Source organism: Chelonia mydas, chromosome 1, assembly GCF_015237465.2.
Source record: "Chelonia mydas isolate rCheMyd1 chromosome 1, rCheMyd1.pri.v2, whole genome shotgun sequence".
Classification (NCBI taxonomy): Eukaryota; Metazoa; Chordata; order Testudines; family Cheloniidae; genus Chelonia; species Chelonia mydas.
The window spans coordinates 234370281-234393181 of NC_057849.1; the positions used below are offsets into that span (position 1 = coordinate 234370281).

At 40.3% G+C, this 22901-nt stretch overlaps 1 protein-coding gene across 1 annotated transcript in view; it reads right to left on the minus strand.

Moving 5' to 3' along the window:
* PIK3C2G (phosphatidylinositol-4-phosphate 3-kinase catalytic subunit type 2 gamma) overlaps nucleotides 1-22901 on the minus strand; it is a 275645-nt gene that overhangs the window by 211749 nt on the left and 40995 nt on the right. The window contains exons 8-11 of the mRNA XM_037916093.2: nucleotides 16851-16973; nucleotides 11494-11527; nucleotides 4634-4829; nucleotides 1595-1717 (exon numbers count right to left, since the gene is read on the minus strand). Of these exons, the coding sequence (XP_037772021.1) occupies nucleotides 1595-1717; nucleotides 4634-4829; nucleotides 11494-11527; nucleotides 16851-16973 (476 nt within the window). The remainder of the gene's footprint in view (nucleotides 1-1594; nucleotides 1718-4633; nucleotides 4830-11493; nucleotides 11528-16850; nucleotides 16974-22901) is intronic.

Sequence of the window (22901 nt, forward strand, 5' to 3'; positions counted from 1 at the left end):
GTAATAACAGGATGTAAACTGCTGAAAAGGTTTAGCTGATATAAAATGCAGAATGTAAACCAGTCAGGCTGCCCACACTCCTACTAAAGATTTTGTTATCTGATAGGATAATTAGAGCAACAAAACAAGAGGGCCTGACATTGTGAGAAATATGAAGAAAAAACCTACTCTCAGCCCTATAGTAATGGCGAGTGGAATCTGTGTTGCTCCAAATAACTTCCCCTTCTGCCTTCCAAAACAACTACTTCTACAGGGTTTATGCTTTTCTGTTGGGGAGCCTGATTAGTCTGTAGTGCCCAGCATCATTACTTTCACCTGAGCACCCACACAAGGGGAGGCGGAAACTTGGACTTAACCCTATCAAACCACATTCTCTCACATACCACAGTAAGGTAACTGTTGACTTTTTAATGGCTATCATTGTACACAGAGAGGTGTAATAATAAAGAGAAAAGGCTGAACAGGAGGGAATGATTTAAAAAAATGATTTAATGACAAAGTCATGTTTAATTTTTCAGGTCAAGAAGTTAAAAGCTGTCCGTCAGCTTCAATGAGATCTGCACGTGATTATCAGAAGGCAGACGCTAGCGAAAACTTGGGCCAGAATGTGTCCCTGTGCGAACACACTTATACAGCAACCAGGAAACTCCCTGAATTTCCTTCTTTCTTCCATTGCAGAGACGGGTGTTTCTTCCCACCCACTGAAGAAACTCAGGGTCCAGCTTGCAAACCCCATGGATCCTCTGGGCGGGGGGTGGGGAAGGGCCATCACTGCAGAGGCCTTATGTTTCTGCGTAAGACTCAAGCTCACTCCCTGCTCCCTTGCAGTGCAGGTCCCTTGAATCTGTGTTACCAAGGTCTCCCAGCTGACTTTTGTTCCAAAGCTCTTCCCACCCCACCTGCCCCTTTAAAGGTGGTTCCCCAGCATGGACGTCCCTGTGCTGGAAAGTGACATTTGTAGTATTGGGAACTGTATCTTTAAGTGGTTTAGCTTTCTAGGCAGGAAGTCTGGGGGAGGAGCAAGGCAAAGACCCATGCTCTCATAGGCAGAGGCAGTTGGAAACTGACTCACTGAATAAAAAGAATCTCTTTCAAGCACCTTCGATACAGAGGGATTACTGACGACCACGAATACAGCCTGGGGCTGCATTTACATTTCCCTTCAGTTTGTGCTCAGTCCCAGAAGGATAACGTGTGTCCCCAGAAGCCAGGCTCCCAGCCTGATCCATCTCCCTCCTTCTCCTGGCTTGTCCACTCCTTGCTCCCCACCCCTTCACTTACTGATCACTACAATCTGTGGGGATTCTATTTGCATAAAAAGGAACATCCATGCACAAAGTGTCCTTTTGGCCCACAACTGGTGCCCTAAACGCAGGATAATGACAGATTAGAGCGTATGTCCAGGTATCAACTTTTATCCATTGCACTTAGCTTTATATTACCATGCTGGCGTATTTAGAACATTATTACTACCTGTGAAATGAGCCGATACCATCTCTAGAAGACACCTTTTCCCCCTCCATTTTTTAGAATCTAATATTGTTTCTGTAAAATGAGGCAGACTAGCATCCTTCAAATGAAGATTAAAACTTACTTCTCATTCCAGTTTGCCAGGGAAAAAAAAGACTTTTTAACTGGCATATTTTTGCAGTTCTTCTCTTGACATATTTTCTTCCCAGCATAGGTTAAAGAACAGGAAAAGGAGAAGAGCTTGTAGCTACAAAGAAAAAAACGTAAAAGATTAATTACAATTAAACATACCTTATAGATTAAATTTGGAGTTAGCTAGTCAGAATGCTGAAAAGCTCATCCTTATAGATAGAAGTGAAATACTCAGACTTATGCTAGTGTTTTAATAAAAGCATATTATTATTTGATTGTTAGAGTAGAGGAGTGTTGGTTTCTGTTCCCGCTATGTTACTGACTAAGCCTGACCTGTTACCACTGTAATCAATGGGAGTTTTGCCAGTGACTTTAAGGTGCATCAGATTAGGTTTCCATTGTGTAACATTGGGCAACAGTAAACCCCTTTGTGCCCCAGGTTCCACATCTGTAAAGAGACTATAATGCTTACAGAGATGTGTAATTATTACTGTATGTGGTTTTATTATTATGCTGGTCAGTGACAGTGTTGGACACTCACCTGGTTCGGTTTAGATTACGGTTGAAGTTTTGGGTTCAAAACAATTTCAGGGCTGTGGTTTGGTTTCAGATTCTACATCATTGAAATCATATGCAATATCAGCTCCAAATGGTGAAATATTAGAATATCTGCTCTTCTTGAAAGGGTTCCCCCTTCTTGCAAAACATTGTCTCCTTCCGAGATTCTGAACAAGAACTATAGGCATAGTGTAGAGCTAGGGAGTCAATTTGAACAGCAAATCTGAAGGGGTTTGGCAACTCGAGGTTCCTATTTTTGCCTTCTTTATAAACGAGTCCGTGTTGATTTTTTCCAAGAATATTATTTATTATATTATATATGTTTCTATTCAGCTGAGGGGACAAAGATGAGGAATCAGCAGGGAGAACTCAATGAAGAAAAAGGATGCAATACTTAATTATAACTAATAGGAATTGAATCTGGTCTTCAATATGACAACAATGACATTTATACTTTTATCCTACAATTAATAAATTAAAGTTATGAAACAAAAGATAAACACTGACAAGACAGAGTCCTGAATTTTATTATTTAAATTGCAATAGAACACTGTAAGAATGCTTTATAAATGCAGTCCCTATCCCAAAGAACTTAAGCTCTAAGGCCTCCTTCTTGGAAAGATGTATTCCTAACTTTAAATGTTGTGAATAGTTTAATTTAAGTCAATAGCATCGCTTACAGTGCATGAAGTTTAGCACATGCTAAAGTCTTTGCAGGATCAGGGTTTAAATTAGGTAGACAACATGGAAAACACAGATATAATTTGTATTATTATATTGTTCTATAACTTGTAAGGTTCTGTATCTATCTATTTTAAGAAGAAAGTAAGGATAGCAATGAGGAATCCATGGCACAGAGGGGAAAGCCAGTTACAGGAATCCAGGCAGCAGAAGTGAGTTTTAAGGAGAAGGACAGAGATGAGGCTTCTTCCTTACTAGAACAGGGAAAGTTGTTCTGGGTGTAGTAGGAAGTGGGGGGCAGGAGGGAGCAGCTGGAAGAGGGGAAGACATGGGACAGGCAGACAAAGGAAGCAACAAGATGAGAAGAACAGCAGGAGCATAATTGTACAAAATTGTGAACAGGCTGAAACAAGAGCTTAGATGTGAGGGCCAGAATTGTGCAGTGCCTTAGAAGTAAGAATGAGAAATTTGAATGTGAAAAGAGGCAGGGAGCCAGTAAAGGCACCAGAGAAAGGTAGGTTACAGAGCTGCAGTGGTAGGAAAGGAAGACTATTTTAGCTACTGAATGTTGGAAAGATCGGAGAGGGAGATTTAGAAAGAAAAATGATTCTCATTTTCTCATATGTCTGTATATTTAGATGGTGCTCAAGTGATCAGCGGCCTCTAGCCCACGTGTTATTGCACCTCTTAGTGGTAAAACCTTAAAATAAAATACACTGGGAACAGTACAACCATCTGCAGAACCAAAGCGGTGATTATGCTTCTGTATCTATTATCTTCAGTAATGCAAATTTTCTGAAATTTTTATTAAACTGCTAATTATAGCTAAATGCTGTATAGAACATTCCTTTGCTAATGTTCTAATGCAAATGATCCCATTGTGTTTTAATTAGTCATCTGCAATTCAAGGAAAAGTGAGTGCATGGGAAAAACATTAATAAAAATCTAGAAAACCGCATGTCCCCCTGTAACAATAATGCTGCCAGACTGCAGTCATCTGACCCTCTCTTGATTGCCTTGGTGTGGCGAGGGGAAAGTGTTCACTTTACAGTAAAGTAGGAAAACCAGCCATTTGAAGAGACACTAATTGAACAAATAAATAATGTGGCAGAGATTATTTTTATTCGTTTTTTTTTTTATTAAAGTGGTCTCCCTCTGTTTTTCTCTGAGGTGCTTAATGTACCAGATACACTCAGGCCAATAAAACTACAAACGTTTTTAACCATCATCTGTAAACAAAAATTGTCACAGCATAGGTGTAGCCTGGTAATCATGGTTTAAATACATCTACCATGAGTGCCATTGCTCAGGTCAAATTCAGACCTCCTGTAAGCAGGTGCAGCTCCACTGACTCAGCAAGATGGCCTCAAACCATGCACCACTCATTATGCAGGGCCCACATGCACCCTACCACACCCCTCTCCATGGGCAGGTAGCAAACCCCTCTCCCCCTTCATCCACAACCCTCTCTCTTGGCAGGTCTCTCGCTAACACACTCCTGCCAGGGCAGCTACCCACCCTGCCACTGTCTTCCCACATTTGTCTCAGGTTGCCTCCTGAGTCCTCCACCTATGCTCCCCTACCTAGAATGCTCCAAAAAGGACCTCTCTTCAGTGTAAGTGGGTGCAGGTTCCTGGAAAATAATACAGCTGCCTCTGCTTACACTAGATCTGAATCTGATCTGTGTTTTCATAACAGCAACACAAAACAGGCAGCAGCCATGCAGTGCAGCTAGCTGTAATATACATGAGGGAAAGAAGCCCTTCTAAAGAGAACGACTGGCACCTCTTACCTTTTCAGCCAGGCTGCTGGGATGTTGTGGGCTGCATAAACAGTGAAGCTAAAGTGGGGATCTAGGTCGACATCTGCACATGAAGGGCTTCTAAGTATTTTTGCAGGCCGAAAATCTGTGTGGAAGCTGCTGCTGAAAACATGGATGAGATGGGAGATGGCTGTAGACAGCTCTGCCACAGCATTCTCTATCAAGACTGGGGGGGAAATAAAGGTTAGCAACAGGTCATTGGTAAAGAAGCATATTTATCATAAGACATCAATTATGGCTTTGAAATTCCTCCTATTAAAATTTAATTAAAATGACAATCTAGCAAGTGAAGCCAATTAGCCATCTGTGCTCCTGAAAACCATCTTAGCTCATTTTCTGGTATATCAACAGTCCTTTATTACAATATCTTCAAACAAAGGCATTTACAAAGGAAGACTTTTTAAACCACTGTAAAGTCAATGTGCTTCAGCTATGTCATTTCAGTCTCTTAATTCCCACTCTGTGAGGATGTTTATCATGTTTTCTGCAGCTAAGCAACTATTTAGTTCAGGGGATCTGGCAACATAGTTAAGAAGAGTTGAGAACTAGTGCAAGTTAAATGTTAATACTATGTGATTATTGCAATGTGTATTGTAGGACATGTATAGTAATTTATTAATCTATGGGTAACCAAGAACAACAGCTAGTCCACCTATTGTTATACTTGTCTCTAGGCGTGGCCAATAGTGGATGCTGCAGAGGAAGACCCAAGCATCCATAATGTATCTATTTGCTTAATACTGTAGCACGGGGAAATGTCTGCTTGACCCAAGTTAATTTTCTTCCTTGAAGTGAGAGGGTCAATATCCCTTCCAGTTTTATTATAGCTAGTGTAAGTGCAGGTATTATTCAGATTCATGTACATTTCTAAACCTTTCTGTAATTTTTGTAAGATTTAAAAAAATCTTAATAGGATAAACATGCTGCATACTATAAGTAATATTTGATTCTTTCCCTATCCGATTAAGAGTTTGAAATTTTTAGGTGAATTGTTACATTTCCCAATCTCATTTCAGCTGCAGTAATTTATCTGACTATATTTTAAAAGCATGCCACTGTGATCTTATCTTAGCATAACTGTGACCATCTGCTCATGCAGGACCTGAAAATTACATAGATGGTGTCTCTAAAATAAATGTATAATTCATGTTTTTGTATGAGAGTTGCAAAATGGATCGTGGAGACCTGATATGAATAGCAAGGAAAAAAGATGCAATCAACCCTAAAATATCCATAAATATCATACAAAATATACTAAATTCTATAATTCACAGGTGCGGTACCTCCAAAATTATTGCACCCTTCTTGTCTCAGACTACCCATAAATCGAAACAAGAGGATATAGTTTAACTACTTTTACATTATTTTCTATTAATCTCAATGCTTGTCCAAACACAAGAGTGCACAGGTGACGGGGTTAGAGTGTATTTTCCCATCTATGGTCCTGATTCAACAAAGCACTTAAGCAGGTGCCTGATTTTAAGCAGCTGCTTAAGTCCCACTGAAGTTAATGAGCCAATGCTAAGCTGAACCGGGACCTATGTATTGTCTACATGTGGGAGGTGCCAACTTGTTTTGCCTTTCATTCCTGGAAATATGCCTCCACATCATACCTCCAGAAAAGAATGGCTACAACACTGCCTCTTATAGTGTTGTGAATGCCTCTTCTGGATCTGAATAACGAGTACATTTATAGTTTGATAGGCTAACAAAACTCTCTCACAATCCTCTTCAATCTATTTTTGTTTATACCTCTCTCCTCTGTTCTTTCTCTCACCATTTTCCTATTCATTCATTTTACTGTTCCTTTTCTCCATCTATCCTCCTTTTGTATTCCTGCATCTTTTACTTGGCCCTTTTCCTATCCTCAATGCCACTTGTATGTCCCTGTAACTCCCGTAAACAATTTTGTAATTTCCATACTAAGCCTTTCATTGTGTTCTTCTGTGCGCCACAGAATTACATTCAACCACATCTACATGTCCTAGGAGCTCCAAAACAGGTTTGATGAGAAAGGGGCATATTTACAAATACAAAGAAGGTGTTCTACTATATGAAGGAGATAGCTCTCTTGTGCCAAAATAGTATACATAAATCCATCTGATCCAAAATGGATTAATTTGAGTGAGAGTTTGTGAACATACAGTCAACAGCTGTCTGGAGGCAATTATTTAGTGAAGTCCAGGGCTTTTCATTTGTCCAAAGTGGAATGTATGTACAGACAGTCCCTTCCTATCTGCAGGCTGTCCCACTGAGGTCCATGGCTGCAAGATAAAGCCGATAATAACTACAATTTGCAGAAGGTTTTTCTCAACTCTTTGTAAAACACAGCAAAACATAGCTCAGAAGCATTTTAAAATGCCAACTACAACCCTCAGTTTGCTGAAACATGACCTTGGCCTCCAATGTTTCTTACATAATCATATGTTGAAAGCTGTAGGACAATGTTTCAGATTATATGTACAGAACAAGAGAATATGAGAATACGTTAACCAAACCAGAGTAGGAAAGCTTTTTTTAAATGACAAGAATCAGAAGAAACATGGATGAGCTTCCATATAATGGAATTCTCCATTTATATTCTTAGGTATATTGTGGCAGTGGAAGGAATGACAATGGATCAAACTGAGTACTTTGGAGCTAAAATATGTCACATCGCTGGAACAATACGTATACATACACTAGCCTTGCTATAGCACAATGAAAACTTACTAGTACAAGCACAAAATGCACTCTTACAATGATTGTGGTGATGAATGTGAAAAAAATTGATATTTTACATGACAGAAAAATTACCCACACCAAACAAGCTGATGAATAGAACTTCACAAGGCTATTATAGACCTGATTATACTGTGCACTAACATAATTTTGCAGAAGAGTAGATCTGATAAATCCCTTTACAGATTAAGCTGAATGCAGAGTGCTCCAAACAAATAAAAGAAGGGGCCCTGGTGTATCTTCTACTGTGATTACTTAGTGTTTTAGTATATTTTGAGGTAAAGGGCAAGAATCTTCCTAAAGTAATATTCAGTCCAGCATATAAATAGATGGATGTTCATTTTTAACTCCTGAAAGTAGCCGGTACGCTTTTTTCTTGACACCAAAGCCCAGGGTTGTAACCAGAGAGGGCCAAGTGGGGTGCAAAGCTGCGGGAGTGGAAAAATGGGGCAGGAAAAAAATGGTAGGGGGTGCAAATGTGCTTGCTCGCCCTGGGAGCTAAAATGGCTAATTACAGCACTGCCAAACCCACTGATCTCTGATTTATTTACTACTATGTGACCTCCATTTAAAATCCCTTTGCAGCTTCGAAGACCGATATAGCTGTTTCTTTCTACTCTTCATTCATTAAGCAGGACCTCAGTTAACAAAACTAAAGACAAAAATATCTTGGCAGATTTGTAAGCATCCATTACTCACAATGGCTGGGCAAAATCTTTCTTACATAGTCAGCTGTTACATAGGATTTGGTGTACCATGTACACTATTTGTTCCTGAAGCCAAGAATTCCAGTTGCTTTTTGTGATTCATGGATTTTAATACCAGAAAAGACCATTATGATCAGCTAGTTTTAACATGTGCATAAGACAGGCTGTAAAACGTGACCCAGTAATTCCTGCATATTCATAACTTCTGTCTGGTCTAAAGTCGACATCCATTCTTGATTTAAAGACTTGAAATGATGGTGGAAACCATTTCATACCTAGGTAAATTGTTTAAATGGTTAATTACCCGCACCGTTAAAAATCTGCACCCGATTTCTAGTCTGAAATTATTTAGTTTAAGATCTCAGCCACTGTGATGTGGACATGTCCACTGGGAAATGGACTGAGACCATGCATGATGAAATTCAGCTTCTGCAATGCTCTCCACAAAACTCATTAATCCTTGCACATGCTCTCTTTAGAGAGAGAATTCCTCCTCCAGTAAGCAAAATTAAGTAAGCAATTTAGTAACTGAAAGTGTTGATTTTTACACCTGCAGCATATACTTTCTAGACTTTGGAAAACAAAGAATAAAATAAATTAGCATGTATCAGATTGCTTTCTTTCTTTCTTCCTGATCCAGTATCATATTTTCATGTATTGTTTTAGTCTTCGGCCTTCTGTCAGGGTGAGTATTTTGTTGTTGTTGTTGTAGATTATGTCAGCTCAATACATGTTGAATATGCCCTCTGTACTCCTGTATTCACATTCCATCCAGTTACTACATGAACTTGATTGTTTGGATCAAAGTGACTTTTTGTTTAGAAATGGCCTTCAATTTTATTAAAAATGCAACAATGTGAAAAAAGCTCTAAATCAAAACAAAATGTATTGTTCAATCCAAAATATTTTTTCTCAACTTTGTTTAACCAGGAAAAAAAAAAATAGGCAAAAATTGGTGGGGTAGAAAAAGTTTTTTTCAGTTTTTCATTAAAAAAAAAAGGGGCAGGGGGAAATTTCCACAGAAAATTTGAATAAAGCAAATGTTTTGTTTCTTTTAAAAGTGTTCATGGAAAATACTTACAATTTTCTGATCAGTTCTAGAAATAATTGTCAAATTCCAAAATGAATGTGTCAAACTTTACATCTTTAGCAGTGCCAGGAGGCCATCAGTAACCCTCAAGCAGTGAGGATATCTATTTTACATTACCTCCAAAAGATGGCATCTCTAGCAGCACAGAGGAAAGATACTGTCACTTGAACAATTCCTCTTTACGGTGCACCCATAGTCTTTGTGAATGCCTCTGACCAAGTACTGACCAAATATTAAGGCTGCTTATTCTGTCAGATATGATCTCAGGTAGTAATTTCATCAGAAGGCTGCATACTCTAACACTGTACAAACCATTAATCCATTACGGCTTCACAGAAGACAAACAGGCTGAGTTTTGTGTAAACATGCTTCTGTCTGTCTGTCTGTCTATAACCTGGATCACAATAAACCCACAATGTCAAATCTTTATTGACTTGAATAATTATATTCTCTATTTTATGGGAACATGCTGTTGTGCAGACAGGTGGGAAGTCTAGAAATGATCATCTTTCCCCATCACAAGTTACAATTAATAACAGAAAAAAAGTTTAATAAAAATAGCTTAAAAAGACAATACAAACAGCATCACCAGGATTTAACCTGTTTGAATACCAAGATGCCAACAAGTTCTGACAGGACCTCACTAAAATCAGTAAGGTGCAGTTCCGAAGGGTACATTACAGAATGGATTCTGCAGTGCTTATTAAATTAAGGGTGTAGCCAGAACAAACACAAAAGCCTTCAACTGAAAAAGACTGACCCTTTTCTGGCATAAATAAAGGGTGTAGACAAGCAGATAGGTAAAAATCTCTTAGAGATCTATAATGCTCCTCAATACCTCAAACAGATTTTCTTTGAGGAAAATTCTGATTCAGTAAAGCCCAAGCTTGCAAATAGCCTTATACAGAGGAATGGTTCAAATTCGTACCATGAGGGTGTTTTCAAGAGCGCGCGGAAGATACATAAGGTGTATGAGGGATAGATTGTAATTAGCAACTATTAATTTCTTTCATGTTTAGCAAATTGTTGCCATAACTAGAGTTGAACAAAGCTCATGGGATAAACAACTTCTTCGAAGGGGGAGGAATTCCACAGACCATAGGTGCCTCCTGCTTATGGCACTTGCATGCTCACCTCTCTGCTATGCACAATGATACTTTGCTCTTTCCTGCAGCTGAGGATGTAGGTGCTCTTTATACAACTGAGTTATTATTTAATTTATTTATTTGTAATGAATTTGAAAAATGCTGGAATGACCAGCCTGATGTCTAAAATCCTAGGTTTATCCAGAATACAAGTACAATTGGTTAGCAGCTATAAACTATCCTGGCATTGATCTGGTCACCATGCCCTAGACCTGACCAGAACCATCTCTAAAAAAACTTGTCTATACAGAAAACTTTTCCAGAATAGCTATTCTTGATTTATTCAGGAACAAGAGTGTCCACCCCTGGAGTTAGAGTGCCTTATTTTGAATTATCTTAAATTCACTTTGGAAGCAGATTGAGCTAATTTGGAATAAGTTACACTGAGCTAATCTGGAATAGTCAATCGGCTTTAAATTTGCAGTTTACCTTATTCTGGATCAACTTTCATGTATAGACAAACCCTAAGCATGAAGGGCTTCTACATTCTTTGCATCCATTCAGTTCTCAGAAACTCAGATCATACTGCAATGAAGAGAGATTCATACAAAAAAAATTTAAATTTTATTTTGAAATATGAACATCAGGCTGAGCAAATAAACTGAGACCATTTAGTTAAATCACATAAGACATCAAACACCAATCAGGCAGTAACAATTTTCAGTCACTACTAGTCTGGTCTGATTTGAACTAGGGGGACTAAAGATGGATGGTTGTTTGCCCCCATTACCATTTTACTAAATCCCTTAAATTATATCATTAACATAGCAGCACCAGAGTTTATTAAAGAGGGACAGAAATGTTACAGACAAACCTAAATTTGCAGCTTCACTGTGGTGCTTTATTTCTTTTTTTCAGCAGGAGAGGGAGATTAAGGACAACCTCTAAAAGGAGCTCAATCCACTTTGCCTTTTAAAATGCCCACTATAACGGACTATATTTTCTAATCTGTGAAAAAAATAATGACTATTTTATCTCTAAGATGAATTGGAGACAATATAATGATCTATATAGACTTTGAAACACTTGCATTTGCTTTACTTACAGCAACTGTCTTATGCTATAGATTAAGAAATGAATTCTTTAACATTAATTCAAATTGAAGAAGAATGCGTATTTTGCTGATTTTTATTTTTTTGTATTAATGTCTAAAAGAAACATCTTTACCTCTGACTGGAGTTTCTACATTTTGAAGTGAATTCTAAAAAGACAAGAAAAAAATCATGAGTATTTATAATACACAAAAGACTGAACATCAGCTTTAATTGATGTGGGAAATGGTATTGGTCAGGCATGGAGATTTCCTATGGGAACTGCATGGAGTTGGGGCAAAAGGGAGAAGCATAGATCATGAGAGGAACCTACTGGATTTTGACTCAGCAGATCAGGGTTTGGTTTCTGTTTGTATCACAAGCTTCCTGTATGATCTTAGGCAAGTCACTGAGGGTACATCTACACAGCCCACAGCAATGAGTCTCAGAGCCTGAGGGGACAGATTCGGCCTTCTGGGGCTTGCACAACAATATCTGCGTAGCCGCTGTGGCTCAGGCTGGAGGTTGGGCTCTGAAGCCGAGGGGATCACAATATCTTCTCTCCCCCACTCTTTGTGTGTCTTGTCTATTTCTATAAGTTATTCTATGTAGACAGATGTCACAACCCACACAGAGCCGCATTAACTTTTCCAAATGGGGTGCCTAAAAGTTAGGCTCCCAATTCCTAGCTAGATAGCTAAATCGGAAGCTTGATTTTCTACAAGTGCTGAGCAGACAACATCTCCCACTTCCTTCACTGGGAGCTGCCTGGTGCTCAGAACCTCTGAAAGATCAGACCAATTATTTATGTGCATAGATAATTTAACAGACGATTCTTTAAAATTTAATCTTAACCAGCTGTGCCACCAAGTCCTCATTTGCCATAAGCACCATTCATAAGTTAATATTTACCAAGATGCTATAAATGCTGAAATATAAAGCTGAAACAGACAATGCCTATATAAAGTTAATACTGCAGTATGGCATTGGTTTGTTTCTTAACAGCACCCTGTTGGAACCCTCACCCCACTGAAGAGTCAATTATTCCCTTATACTCATTAATCCCTTTGCTGTTGATCAGGGAGACCACACTGTAGTTGTCCCTGAATTCAGCAGGATCCTTTTAAATGCTCTAATTCATTCAAAGCTGACATATACAAGCAGTACTAGTACCCAGCTAGTTAGGCAGTGCTCAGCTGGTTAGTATGCATGGAAGTCCAATGCTTACTTGAGGGAAGAAAAAGCGTACTGGTTTGAGATGTTTTCTCACAATCTTTACGCAGTGAAACAAATGAGAACAGAGACCTTTGTTTTATTCTCTTGCATTTTGTAAAGTAAATAATCTTTCTGGAACAGCTCTGATAATTTCAACATACTGTAGCCCATTTAATATATAATGGATTAGTGCCCGTTCTGGCAGGATTTGGTCTCCTAAGACTTTTTGTGAATCACAGTAAAAGAGAGTGTGAGAGAGGGATAAAAAACATTAATTGTACAGCAGGCCCAGAATTTTCCTTGAATAGATTTTAAAAATTCCCAGGGTCAGGATGTCTGGAAGACTGGATGAATCTTTTAGAGAGAGACACCGCCAGTTCATGCAGAAACTATCACGGATGCCAGCTTCTTTCATAATCTCCCAACCACAGTACGGGAGCTTTCATGGCAATGAGGGTGATTTAAATAAAGACACAGAGTTGGAAGAAATGTAGGCACTATTATAAATAAATGTTGATGGCATAGATAGAAGCACAGCAAGATATGCAAAAATACATTACCGTATGTAATTTACCTTGGAAGGAGCAGGCAGCAGTTTCCCTGGGGGGTAGTGTGTGCAGGCAACCCGCCAACTGGATGTGTAAAAAGTATTCCAAACAAAACCACAATACACAGTATTCTAAAAATCAGGAAACCATGTGAGAAAGGAAATAGAAATGTTCTTCTGGCATCTCTCTATTTCCTGGTGTATAATCCTGCAGCGCAAGGAATGCAGCAAGTAGCTATGCAAATTTCATTTGAGTAATGGCACCAAAATTGGAAAAAGGATGATCCTTGAACCAATTATGCATCCTGATTTCAGGCTTTCAGTAGACAGGGACTTATACCCACGGAACCCGACAGGAAAGCTACACTACTTTGGCTGCTATGTTGATGGGTACTACAGAAACACCTAAATCAGACATATTAGATAGGTAAGTGGTCCATAGATCCCAAAGAATCAAGGGGAAAAAATGTGTCACCGGTGGCCGAAAAACACTGCACCGTATTTTTATGGGGCCAAAACTCCTACTTAGGACTTCAATGTGAGTTTTGCTTGAATAAGGACTGGAGAAGTTGGCCCATCATCAAATATCAAACTGCTGAATACTGATTCAGGTAACACATCTAAATATAGAGATAGATATGATGAGCTAAGTTATACCTCCTGAAGATCTGGCTCATCATTTATCCACACCTGCATCTGTACATATATTATACATATATATAGGAAATTATACTAGAAAACTGAGTTGAACTTGAGTTGCTATACGTGCAACAAAATGTCTGTCTGCTTTTATTTCATGTATAATTCAGCTGCCCCTGGATGAGAAGCAGCTCTTTTTGCAGCAACCCTGAACGTCTGAGGGGCTGCCCACGTCTAATTAGCTAGTGCACTGAAGTCCTAAGTAGGAGTTTTGGCCCCATAAAAATACGGTGCAGTGTTTTTTGGCCACCAGTGACACATTTTTTCCCCTTGATTCTTCGGGATCTATGGACCACTTACCTATCTAATATGTCTGATTAATTCACGGGAAGGACAGCGAGCCAGGCCAGCTGACCGAGCCAGAAAGGGTCTGTTGACAGAAGAGAAATCTCATCAACATGAAACTACCTTTTTGCAAAGTTTGTATCAATCTAGATGTTCTATTCAGGGCTGGGGAGAAAGTATTTTATCAGAAAAGAACCCACAATACCGTCTTTCTAATGTTCAGACTGGGCCATAACAGATAAGTAAACACCATCACCACCAATTTATTACTTGCTTTACAGCGGCACCTAGAGATCCGAGCTGAGACCGGGTTTCCATTGGGATAGGTGCCGTGCATGCAGATAATAAGAGGCAGCTCTTGCCCTGAAGAACTCTCAATTTAATGAGACGAGACAGGAAAAAGGATTATTATGACTGTGCCCATTTTCAGTATAGCAAACTTGGGCACAGAGAGACTGTGTTACCTGGTTAACATTACAGAGGATGTCTCTGGCAGAGCAGTGAACTGAGCCAGTGCTGGGAGTACAAGAGAAACCCACCACAGGGACATGTGAACTAGAGTTCTCGCTACAGAACAGATCAGTTTATGCTTTGGGTTCTCTCACCTAAGTGCTGAATTGCCAACCAATCCAATTTACAGTTTTATAGGACCTGGAACTAACCCCGAAGAAACGCAGAGCCCAAGCTTTCAATGGATTTCATTCACTAACAGAAACTTAAGACTCATGTAAAAAGACCTGCAATCATAGCTCTTCCCCCCATCTCCCCAGTTCATTGCTGCGTTTAGGATGCAGTTTTCTGTATCGGTGTCCAAGGCAGGCCATGATTTGGATATTTCTGTCTCTGGTTTCAAATAGAATACCTAAAATCTGATTCTGACAAGTTAGGCAACCCTGACCCAAACTGGATGTAGGTTGCTTCTTAGGATTTGGGTTCAAGAGTGCTGATGAAATAAAGGGAAAGTGGCTTTCATAACCAGAATCTCCCTTCGTCTGGGGAGGAATCCATTTCCCAATTCAGTACCAATTTGAAAGAATCAGTTTCAGCCTCTTTCCTTTTTATACTCTTTAGTTCATTTCTAAAAGACCAATTATCCCACAATTAGCCCTTTCCCCATCCCAAAGAACTGGGTTCCTCGGCCATCTGTTTATTAAGAGCATGGCACTGAAGAAAATACTGTGTTCAGGAGGAAGATTTTTATCTCTGTCCCCAGAAATGGTAGATGGATTCTACAGATGACAGTCAATACACACTGTCATAAACTGCTATAGTTTCTTTTATTATTTCTCTACTGCATTTGTCACCTGAAATACCAGAAGACTATTCTTGTGAATATTTGTATTTAAATTAACACCACACCAGAGGATGTGTGGTATTTGACAGACCTGTTTAGATTGGAAGCTACACATGACAGTGATTTATACACTTATCAGTGAAGCACCAAACGTATTCAGAGTGCTATATAAACTAGACTTAACAACAACGAACAATGAACCAGAAGGAATGCTAGGGAAGAAATTAAAGGAAACCAACTGGTCTGACTTACCGTGAGAAAATTGAGCTATCCACTCTTATGGCATAGTCTAGGACAGAGGTGGGCAAACTGCGGCCCGGTCCTGCCTAGCCCCTGAGCTCCCAGTCAGGGAGGCTAGCCCCCGACCCCTCCCCCGCTGTCTCCCCTCCCCCACAGCCACGCCGCCGTGTGGGCAGCACTCTGGCCCACCACTCCTGTCGGGCAGCATGGCGGCGTGGCTGGCTCCAACATGGTAAGAGGGCAGGGAGCGCGGGGGTTGGATAATGGGCAGGCGGTCCCAAGGGGCAGTCAGGGGACAGGGAGCAGAGGGCGGTTGGATGGGGTGGAGGTTCGGGGAGGGGGGGCAAGTCAGGGGATGGGGAGCAGGGGGAGTTGGATAGGGGGTGGGGTCCCAGGGAGCGGTTAGGGACGGGGATGTGGATGGGGTCGTGGCAGTCAGGGGACAGGGAGCTGGAGCAGGGGTTGGATAGGGGGTAAGTCTGTTAGGGGGCGGGGGTGCGGATAGGGGTTGGGGCAGTCAGGGGACGGGGGGTTGGATGGGGGTGGGGTCCGGGGGGGGCGGTTAGGGGTCAAGGAGCAGGGGGAGATGGGATGGGATGGGTCGGGAGTTCTGAGGGAGGCAGTCAGGGGGCAGGAAGTGGGAGGGGGTAGATAGGGGGCGGAAAGGGGGTGGGGGCCAGGCTGTTTGGGGAGGCACAGCCTTCCCTACCTGGCCCTCCATAGAGTTGTGCTGAAGTACGAATTTCATTAACGTGAGAAAGCATTAGCACGACTAACCCACAGTGATTAATGGCCTGATTTTCAGTAGTGCGGAGTACCTGCATTCCCCAGATACTGACTTAAAATGGAGCTTTGAGTGCTCAGAACCTCTGCTAACCTAATCCTACATGACTTTCCCAAGGTCACACAAGAAGTTTATGGCAGAGCTGGGAACATAATCCAACTATCCTATGTCCAAGTTCAGTACCTTACCCAGAAGACCAACCTTTTATTGCTTTCTAGTCATACGTTTCATTGCTCACAACATTTTCACTTTTTAAGCTGCCTCTTCCTAATATTCACCTCTGAGAAAATAAGTAGCAAGGCAGTATCTTGACTCATCATCTTGATCAATGAAGAAATGAATGATACCTACTTAAGTTATGGTGTCCAAGAGGGAATAGGACATCAGCACTTCAGGCCAACCTTGTAAAGGTTTCAGTGCATCCTTTACCTGTGTTTTTCCCAGTGGCACTGAACGGAGTTTCTTGACTGCATCAGTAATAGCCCTGGTTTCCACAGAACAGAGAAAGCTGCAGATTGCTTTCGCTTCTTCAATCACTTTATCCACTTTATGCTGTTGACGGCAAGGAGAAAAAACCCATTTAGTAGAAAAACCTCACAAAAACCTTATCACTAAGTTAAACTGAAGTCAGTGGGTGCATCCAAAAATAAGTCTGGCACAAAAGACAAGACATCATACATAACCCCAGGAACTTTGCAGACCACTGAGGAGTAGCAAAGTCTTCAAGACAGCAGGTGTGAAACTCTATATGCCTTACATGATTCCTATAGAGCAGGGTGAAACTTTCCTAATGAAATCTTTAACAAGTCAGGCATCACCTACTTCGGTGTTTGGTTACATACCTGAAAGAGTCAGGCCAGTTTCACCAAAGGTTTTGTGGAGGTCCAAGAACCTTTTGGCATATCTAAGCTAAGCTTCTTGGACTAATTCCTTGTTTTAATTGAAAATTGTGACAAACTTAGCCTCTAAGATTGATTTTAAGGCAAAACATGGTGGTTTAGCTGGGTTTCATTAAAAAAAAACAACACAAATTCGGAACAAACAAGTTCTGTGGAAACTTGAACCGGATGACTTGGAAACTTCAACTGGATGAATTGGAAACTTCAAAAGCTTTTCACGAACCCTCAGAATTAACGTCACTTTTTGTCTCCTACTCATACCAATGAGCCATTCTGCAGAGCCATGTTCCTCCTTCCTAGAAGTACCGACTCCTTCAAATAATTACCTCTGACACACGGAAAGGAAACTGAGTATTTTGCAACCTGTTTTTCTGCAAAAAATGTATAATTTCCAATCTATTAAATGTTCATGAAGACAAAGTCCAGACCTTTAAAATATTGTATTTTACAAGCCCATTGGCCAAATTACATGGTCTTTTACACAAACTGAGTTGTTCCAGATACATGATGTGTATTTAAGAATTTGTGACCCAAAAGAGTATATTATCCTTGAGTGGGTATCCGATGGAAGCTACTTAGGCATGAAATGTCACCTGATAGAACTCATGGCAGAGATTAGAGAGATTAGAGATGCAGCTGGAGATAATGATGGAATTCAGTTGGGAATTTGAAGGCATAATGCAGGACAGGAGAGAGGAGATGGTACAGACAACTCAAGATTTGTGGAATGAGGAGGAGACAAGTAGAAGATACAGTGGCAAGGAAGAAAAGAAGGGAAGCCAGTCCCTACAGAAGAGAGAGAGAGAGAGATGACAGAGAAAACCAGAAACTGGAGTTTAAGGAAAAGTGAGGATGATGTATCGGGGACTACGACACAGAACACAAGACTGATTCATTCCAACACCAGGATGAGACAGGTTTGTGTGGTTGGGGACTCCATACTCAGAAGAATCATCAGGTCTCTCACCAGACCAGATCCAGAGGAGAACATGCTGTCTGCCAGGAGCAAGGATACGAGGTGTGGACATGAAGCTGATGAGGATCTGGATGGGAGCATAGATGAATCCACTGATTGTGCTGCATGTTAGGATGAATGGACATTGCTCGATTTCCACTAGAATGACTCAAAGATGAGTATACTTGGCTGGGTAAGGTGCTTAAAGAAGAGGAAACTCAGGTGATTTTCAGCTGAATTCTTCTGGTCCCTAGAGAAGAAGGGTGAAGACATGACAAGATAATGATAATCAACAGATGGCTCAAGAATTGGTTCTATGAGGAAGGCTTTGGGATGACTGACCATTGGAAGATATTCAGAGAAAGAAGAGACTCTTCTCAACTGATGGACTCCACTTGAGTATTAAAGTTTTGGGACCAAGGCTGGCATGATTGATAAGAAGGGCTTTTAACTAGGAGATGAGAGGAGAAGGTTGGGAGAGACTCATGAAATCTCCACGACTGGACTTCAATACACAGGAGGAGGAAAATCGGCTAAATGAAGATATAGTAAAGGATAATGGAACATCACAAAGTAAGAGTATCAACACCACTGAGAAAAAAATTACAAATATTGAGTGGAGTGGTAGACAAGTAGTTGTTACAGCTAGTGAAAGGATTATCTCTAATCCAGATAGAAAACTGGGTGAGGTCCTAGAGAAACAATGGAAATATTTGTACACTAATGTGAGGAGTGTAAATAAAATGGAGGAACTGGAACTACTGGGGCAGGGTCTTGGCCACATGCTCAGGATATAACTGATCACCATATTTGGGGTTGGGAAGGAATTTCCCCCTGGGTCAGACTGGAAGAGACCCTGGGGATTTTTCACCTTCCTCTGCAGCATGGGGCGTAGGTCACTTGCAGGTTTAAACTAGTGTAAATGGTGAATTCTCTGTAACTAGAAGTCTTTAAACCAGGATTTGAGGACTTCAGTAAATCAGCTAGAGATTAGGGGTCTATTACAGGAGTGGGTGATGTGCAAAGTGCAGGAGGTCAGACTAGATGATGATGATGGTCCCTTCTGACCTTAAAGTCTACAGGGAGGTCAAACCAGGTATTACAGGGATTACAGAAACCTGGTGAAAAGCACTCATAACTTGAATACAGGTACTGAAGGGTATGTGCTGCTTAGGACAGATAGGAATAAAGGTAAAGTTGATAGGATAGGATAGTGTTGTACATCAGTGAAAATCTGTTTGGGTCAAAATCACTTTAGGCAACAATTGTAAAAGAGGTTGAATCAGGATAATGTTAGGGGGTGGCTATAGATCCCTAGGGTCACACTCATATGGATAGAGATCTCTTCAAATATGATTAGAAAGATAAGTACTATTGGAAATTGTGTCATAATGGGAGACAAACATATTGGATATGGATTGAAGAATAAATGCTACTAATTATGGTAGGTCCCATTTATTCCTGTAAGTGATAGATGTCAGTTCCCTTCAAATTGTCACTGAATCAACAAGAAGTGATGTAGTTTATTTTAGACTTGGTTTTGGTAAGTAGTGAAGACATCATAGAAGGTCATAGGAAATAATCTTGGATCAGGTGATGATGAGTTGATTCAGTTTAAATTAAATGGAAGGATAATCAAAACCAGGTCATCAACTATGATTTTTTACTTCAAAGGGGCAGACTTTGGGAAATTAAAGGAATTTCCCAAATCAACTGCACTAAAGAGCTCAAGAACTTACATGTGGAGGAGGCTTGGAATTTCTTCAAATCAACAGTGCAAAAACTGAAAATTTGCATCACAAGCAAGGGGAAAAAACTTGTAGGTAAAGGCTCCATACACAGGTAGATGAATACCCTCCTCAAAAAGGTTATTAGGAGTAAGCAGAGAGCCTAGAGGGAATGGAAAAGGGGACTGATCAGCAAAGAAAACTACATTGTGGAGATTAGAAAACGTAGGAATAAAATGAGAACTGCAAAAAGTCAAGAAGAAACAGATCTTGCCAAGGAAATTAAAATAAATAATAAGAGGTTTATTAGTTTCATAAATAGAGAATAAAGAAGGATGAGGTTGGATCACTATGCAGTGTGAATGGGAAGAAGATTAAAGATAATCTAGGTATGGCACAAAAACTAAATAAATAAATTTCCTCTGTTTTCAATAAGGATAATAATATCGAACATGTGCAGGAAGGCAATACGGCTCGTGGGAATGAGTGTCTAGAAATAAAACTTATTTCATCTGAGGTGAAACAAAAACTTAAAGAGTTTTAATACACTCAAATCAGGATGAAGGGATAATTTACATCCCAGAATACTGAAAGAATGAACACATGAAATTGCTGGTCTGGTAATAAGGATTTTTAATACAGCTGTATATTCAGACGTATTAATACCACATGACTGGAGAATATCTAATGTTGAACCTATACTTAAGAAAGTGAAAAAATGATTTGGGCAATTAAAAACTTGTTAGTCTAAACCTCAGTCGTATGCAAGGCTTTAGAACAAATTATGAAGGAAACAATAATTAAATTAATGGGATAAACAAAAAAAGGGACATAATGCAATGAGGGTTTACTGAAGTTAGATTGTGCCAAACTCACCTTTTCTCTCTGAGAAGATAGCTGATTTTTTTAGCTAATGGAAATGTAGTAGATCTAATATCCTTGGACTTCATTAAACAATTGACACAGTACCACATGGGAAATTATTAGTTAAATTTGAGCAGACTGTATTTTCCAAATACAAGAAAAGTAAAGTGGGTAAAGAACTGGCTAAAGGGGAGAAGGCAGTGGGTTGTGCGAAAAGGTGAATTATCAGACTGGAGGGAAACTTACTACTGGAGTTCCTCAAGCATTGGTTTTGGGAACAGTATTATTCAATTTTTTATTAATGATCTTGACACAAAAACTAGGAGTACTCTATTAAAATTTGCAGATGATACAAAGTTGGGAGGCATCGTCATTACAGAGGAAGATCAGAATATTATGCAGGAAGATCTGGATAATGTTGAAGATGGGAGTGACAGAAATGGGATGAAATTCAATAGTATAAAGTGCAAAGTCATTCATTTAGTGTCTAATAATATGAATTTCTTCGACAAGCTGGGGGCTGGAAATGGCAGAAGATACAGACCAGGGTGTGTGGGTTGATCACAGGATTACTCTGTGATGAGGCTGTGAAAAAGACAAAGGTGATCCTACGAAGAGCCAGGCAAGTCGTTTCCAGGAGAGAGAGAGAAAAATATTAATGCCATTTTACAAGGCATTGGTAAGACCTCATTTCGAATACTGTGTGCAAGTCTGGTCACCCATGTTCAAGAAAGATGAATTTAAACTAGAATAGGTACAGCGAAGAGCTATTAGGATGATCCAGGGAATGGAGGAACCAGTTTAACAGGAGACTGGAAGAGCTTGGCTTGTTTAGCATTGCAAAAAGAAGACAGAGGGGATATGGTTGCTCTATACAAATACATCCAGGGTAAATATCAAGGATGGCGAAGAGCTATTTAAGCTAAGAGACAATGATGGCACAAGAACTGATGGATACAAACAAGTCATGAACAAATTCTGGCTGGAAATTGAAGAATGTTTCTAACCATCAGAGGGGTGAGATTCAGGAACAGCCTCCCAATAGGAGGTGGGAGGGCAAAACAACTTTAGGAGAGCACTGGACAAATGTATGCGTATGACTGTACGACAGGGTTGCTTGTAATGGTGAGGCACAGGGCTCAGCAGCCCTGGGGCTCACTTCAAGTTAACACTTTTTGTTCCTAAAAGCTCATTGTTCACGGTTTCAGCCAGCCCCCTGCAGGAGTCAGGAAGCGACTTCCCCTCTCCCAGTTTATTCTCATTTTTTTGTTTTATGTCCTTCCTCTGAAGCATCAGGGATGGCCATGGCTGGAGATGGGGCACTGGAGTGGGGGGCAGGGCGCTGGGGTGGGGTGCCATCAGTCTCTCCCTCAGGAGCTTGATTGCCTACTTCTTGCCCACATGCTGTGGATCTAACTCATCACCATATGTGGGGTTGGGAAGGAATTTTCCACCAGATCAGATAGGCAGTGACCTTAGGTGTTTATTTTGCCTTCCTCTGCAGTTTGCGGTGCGGGTCATTTGCCAGGATTACCTGGGTATATTTCAGGTAGTCATTTCCTTGCCATTGCGGGGGCTTCGGGCATTGGTGCTCCTTCCTACTCTCTGTCTGTGGAACACAACAGTCTAGTGTCCTGCAGGCTGGAATACGGTGGTCTAATATAGGTTGTTGGCTTTAGTGCATGGGTCCTGGGTGGTCTTGGTGGCCTGTGATATTCAGATTAGATGATCTGGTCGTCCCTTCTGGCCTTAAACTCTATGACTCCAGGAATCTAAAAGGGGATCTCTGTAAATACTACATACTCTATATTGGGGAGAATATTTAAAATAATTAACATGGATTCCTTCTTTATTTGTACTACTGACCGCCTTAAAGACGGAAATACATTCCCTGAGCAAGCAAAAACTCTCCTCCTAAAATATTCTCTATGTCTCTGTACTGATAACATTCCTTTCAGTGAGCTACAGTGTGTTTATGTGCTGATAAAATTATTTTTGTAACTCATCCATTTCTATGACCGAAAGAGAAAAATTG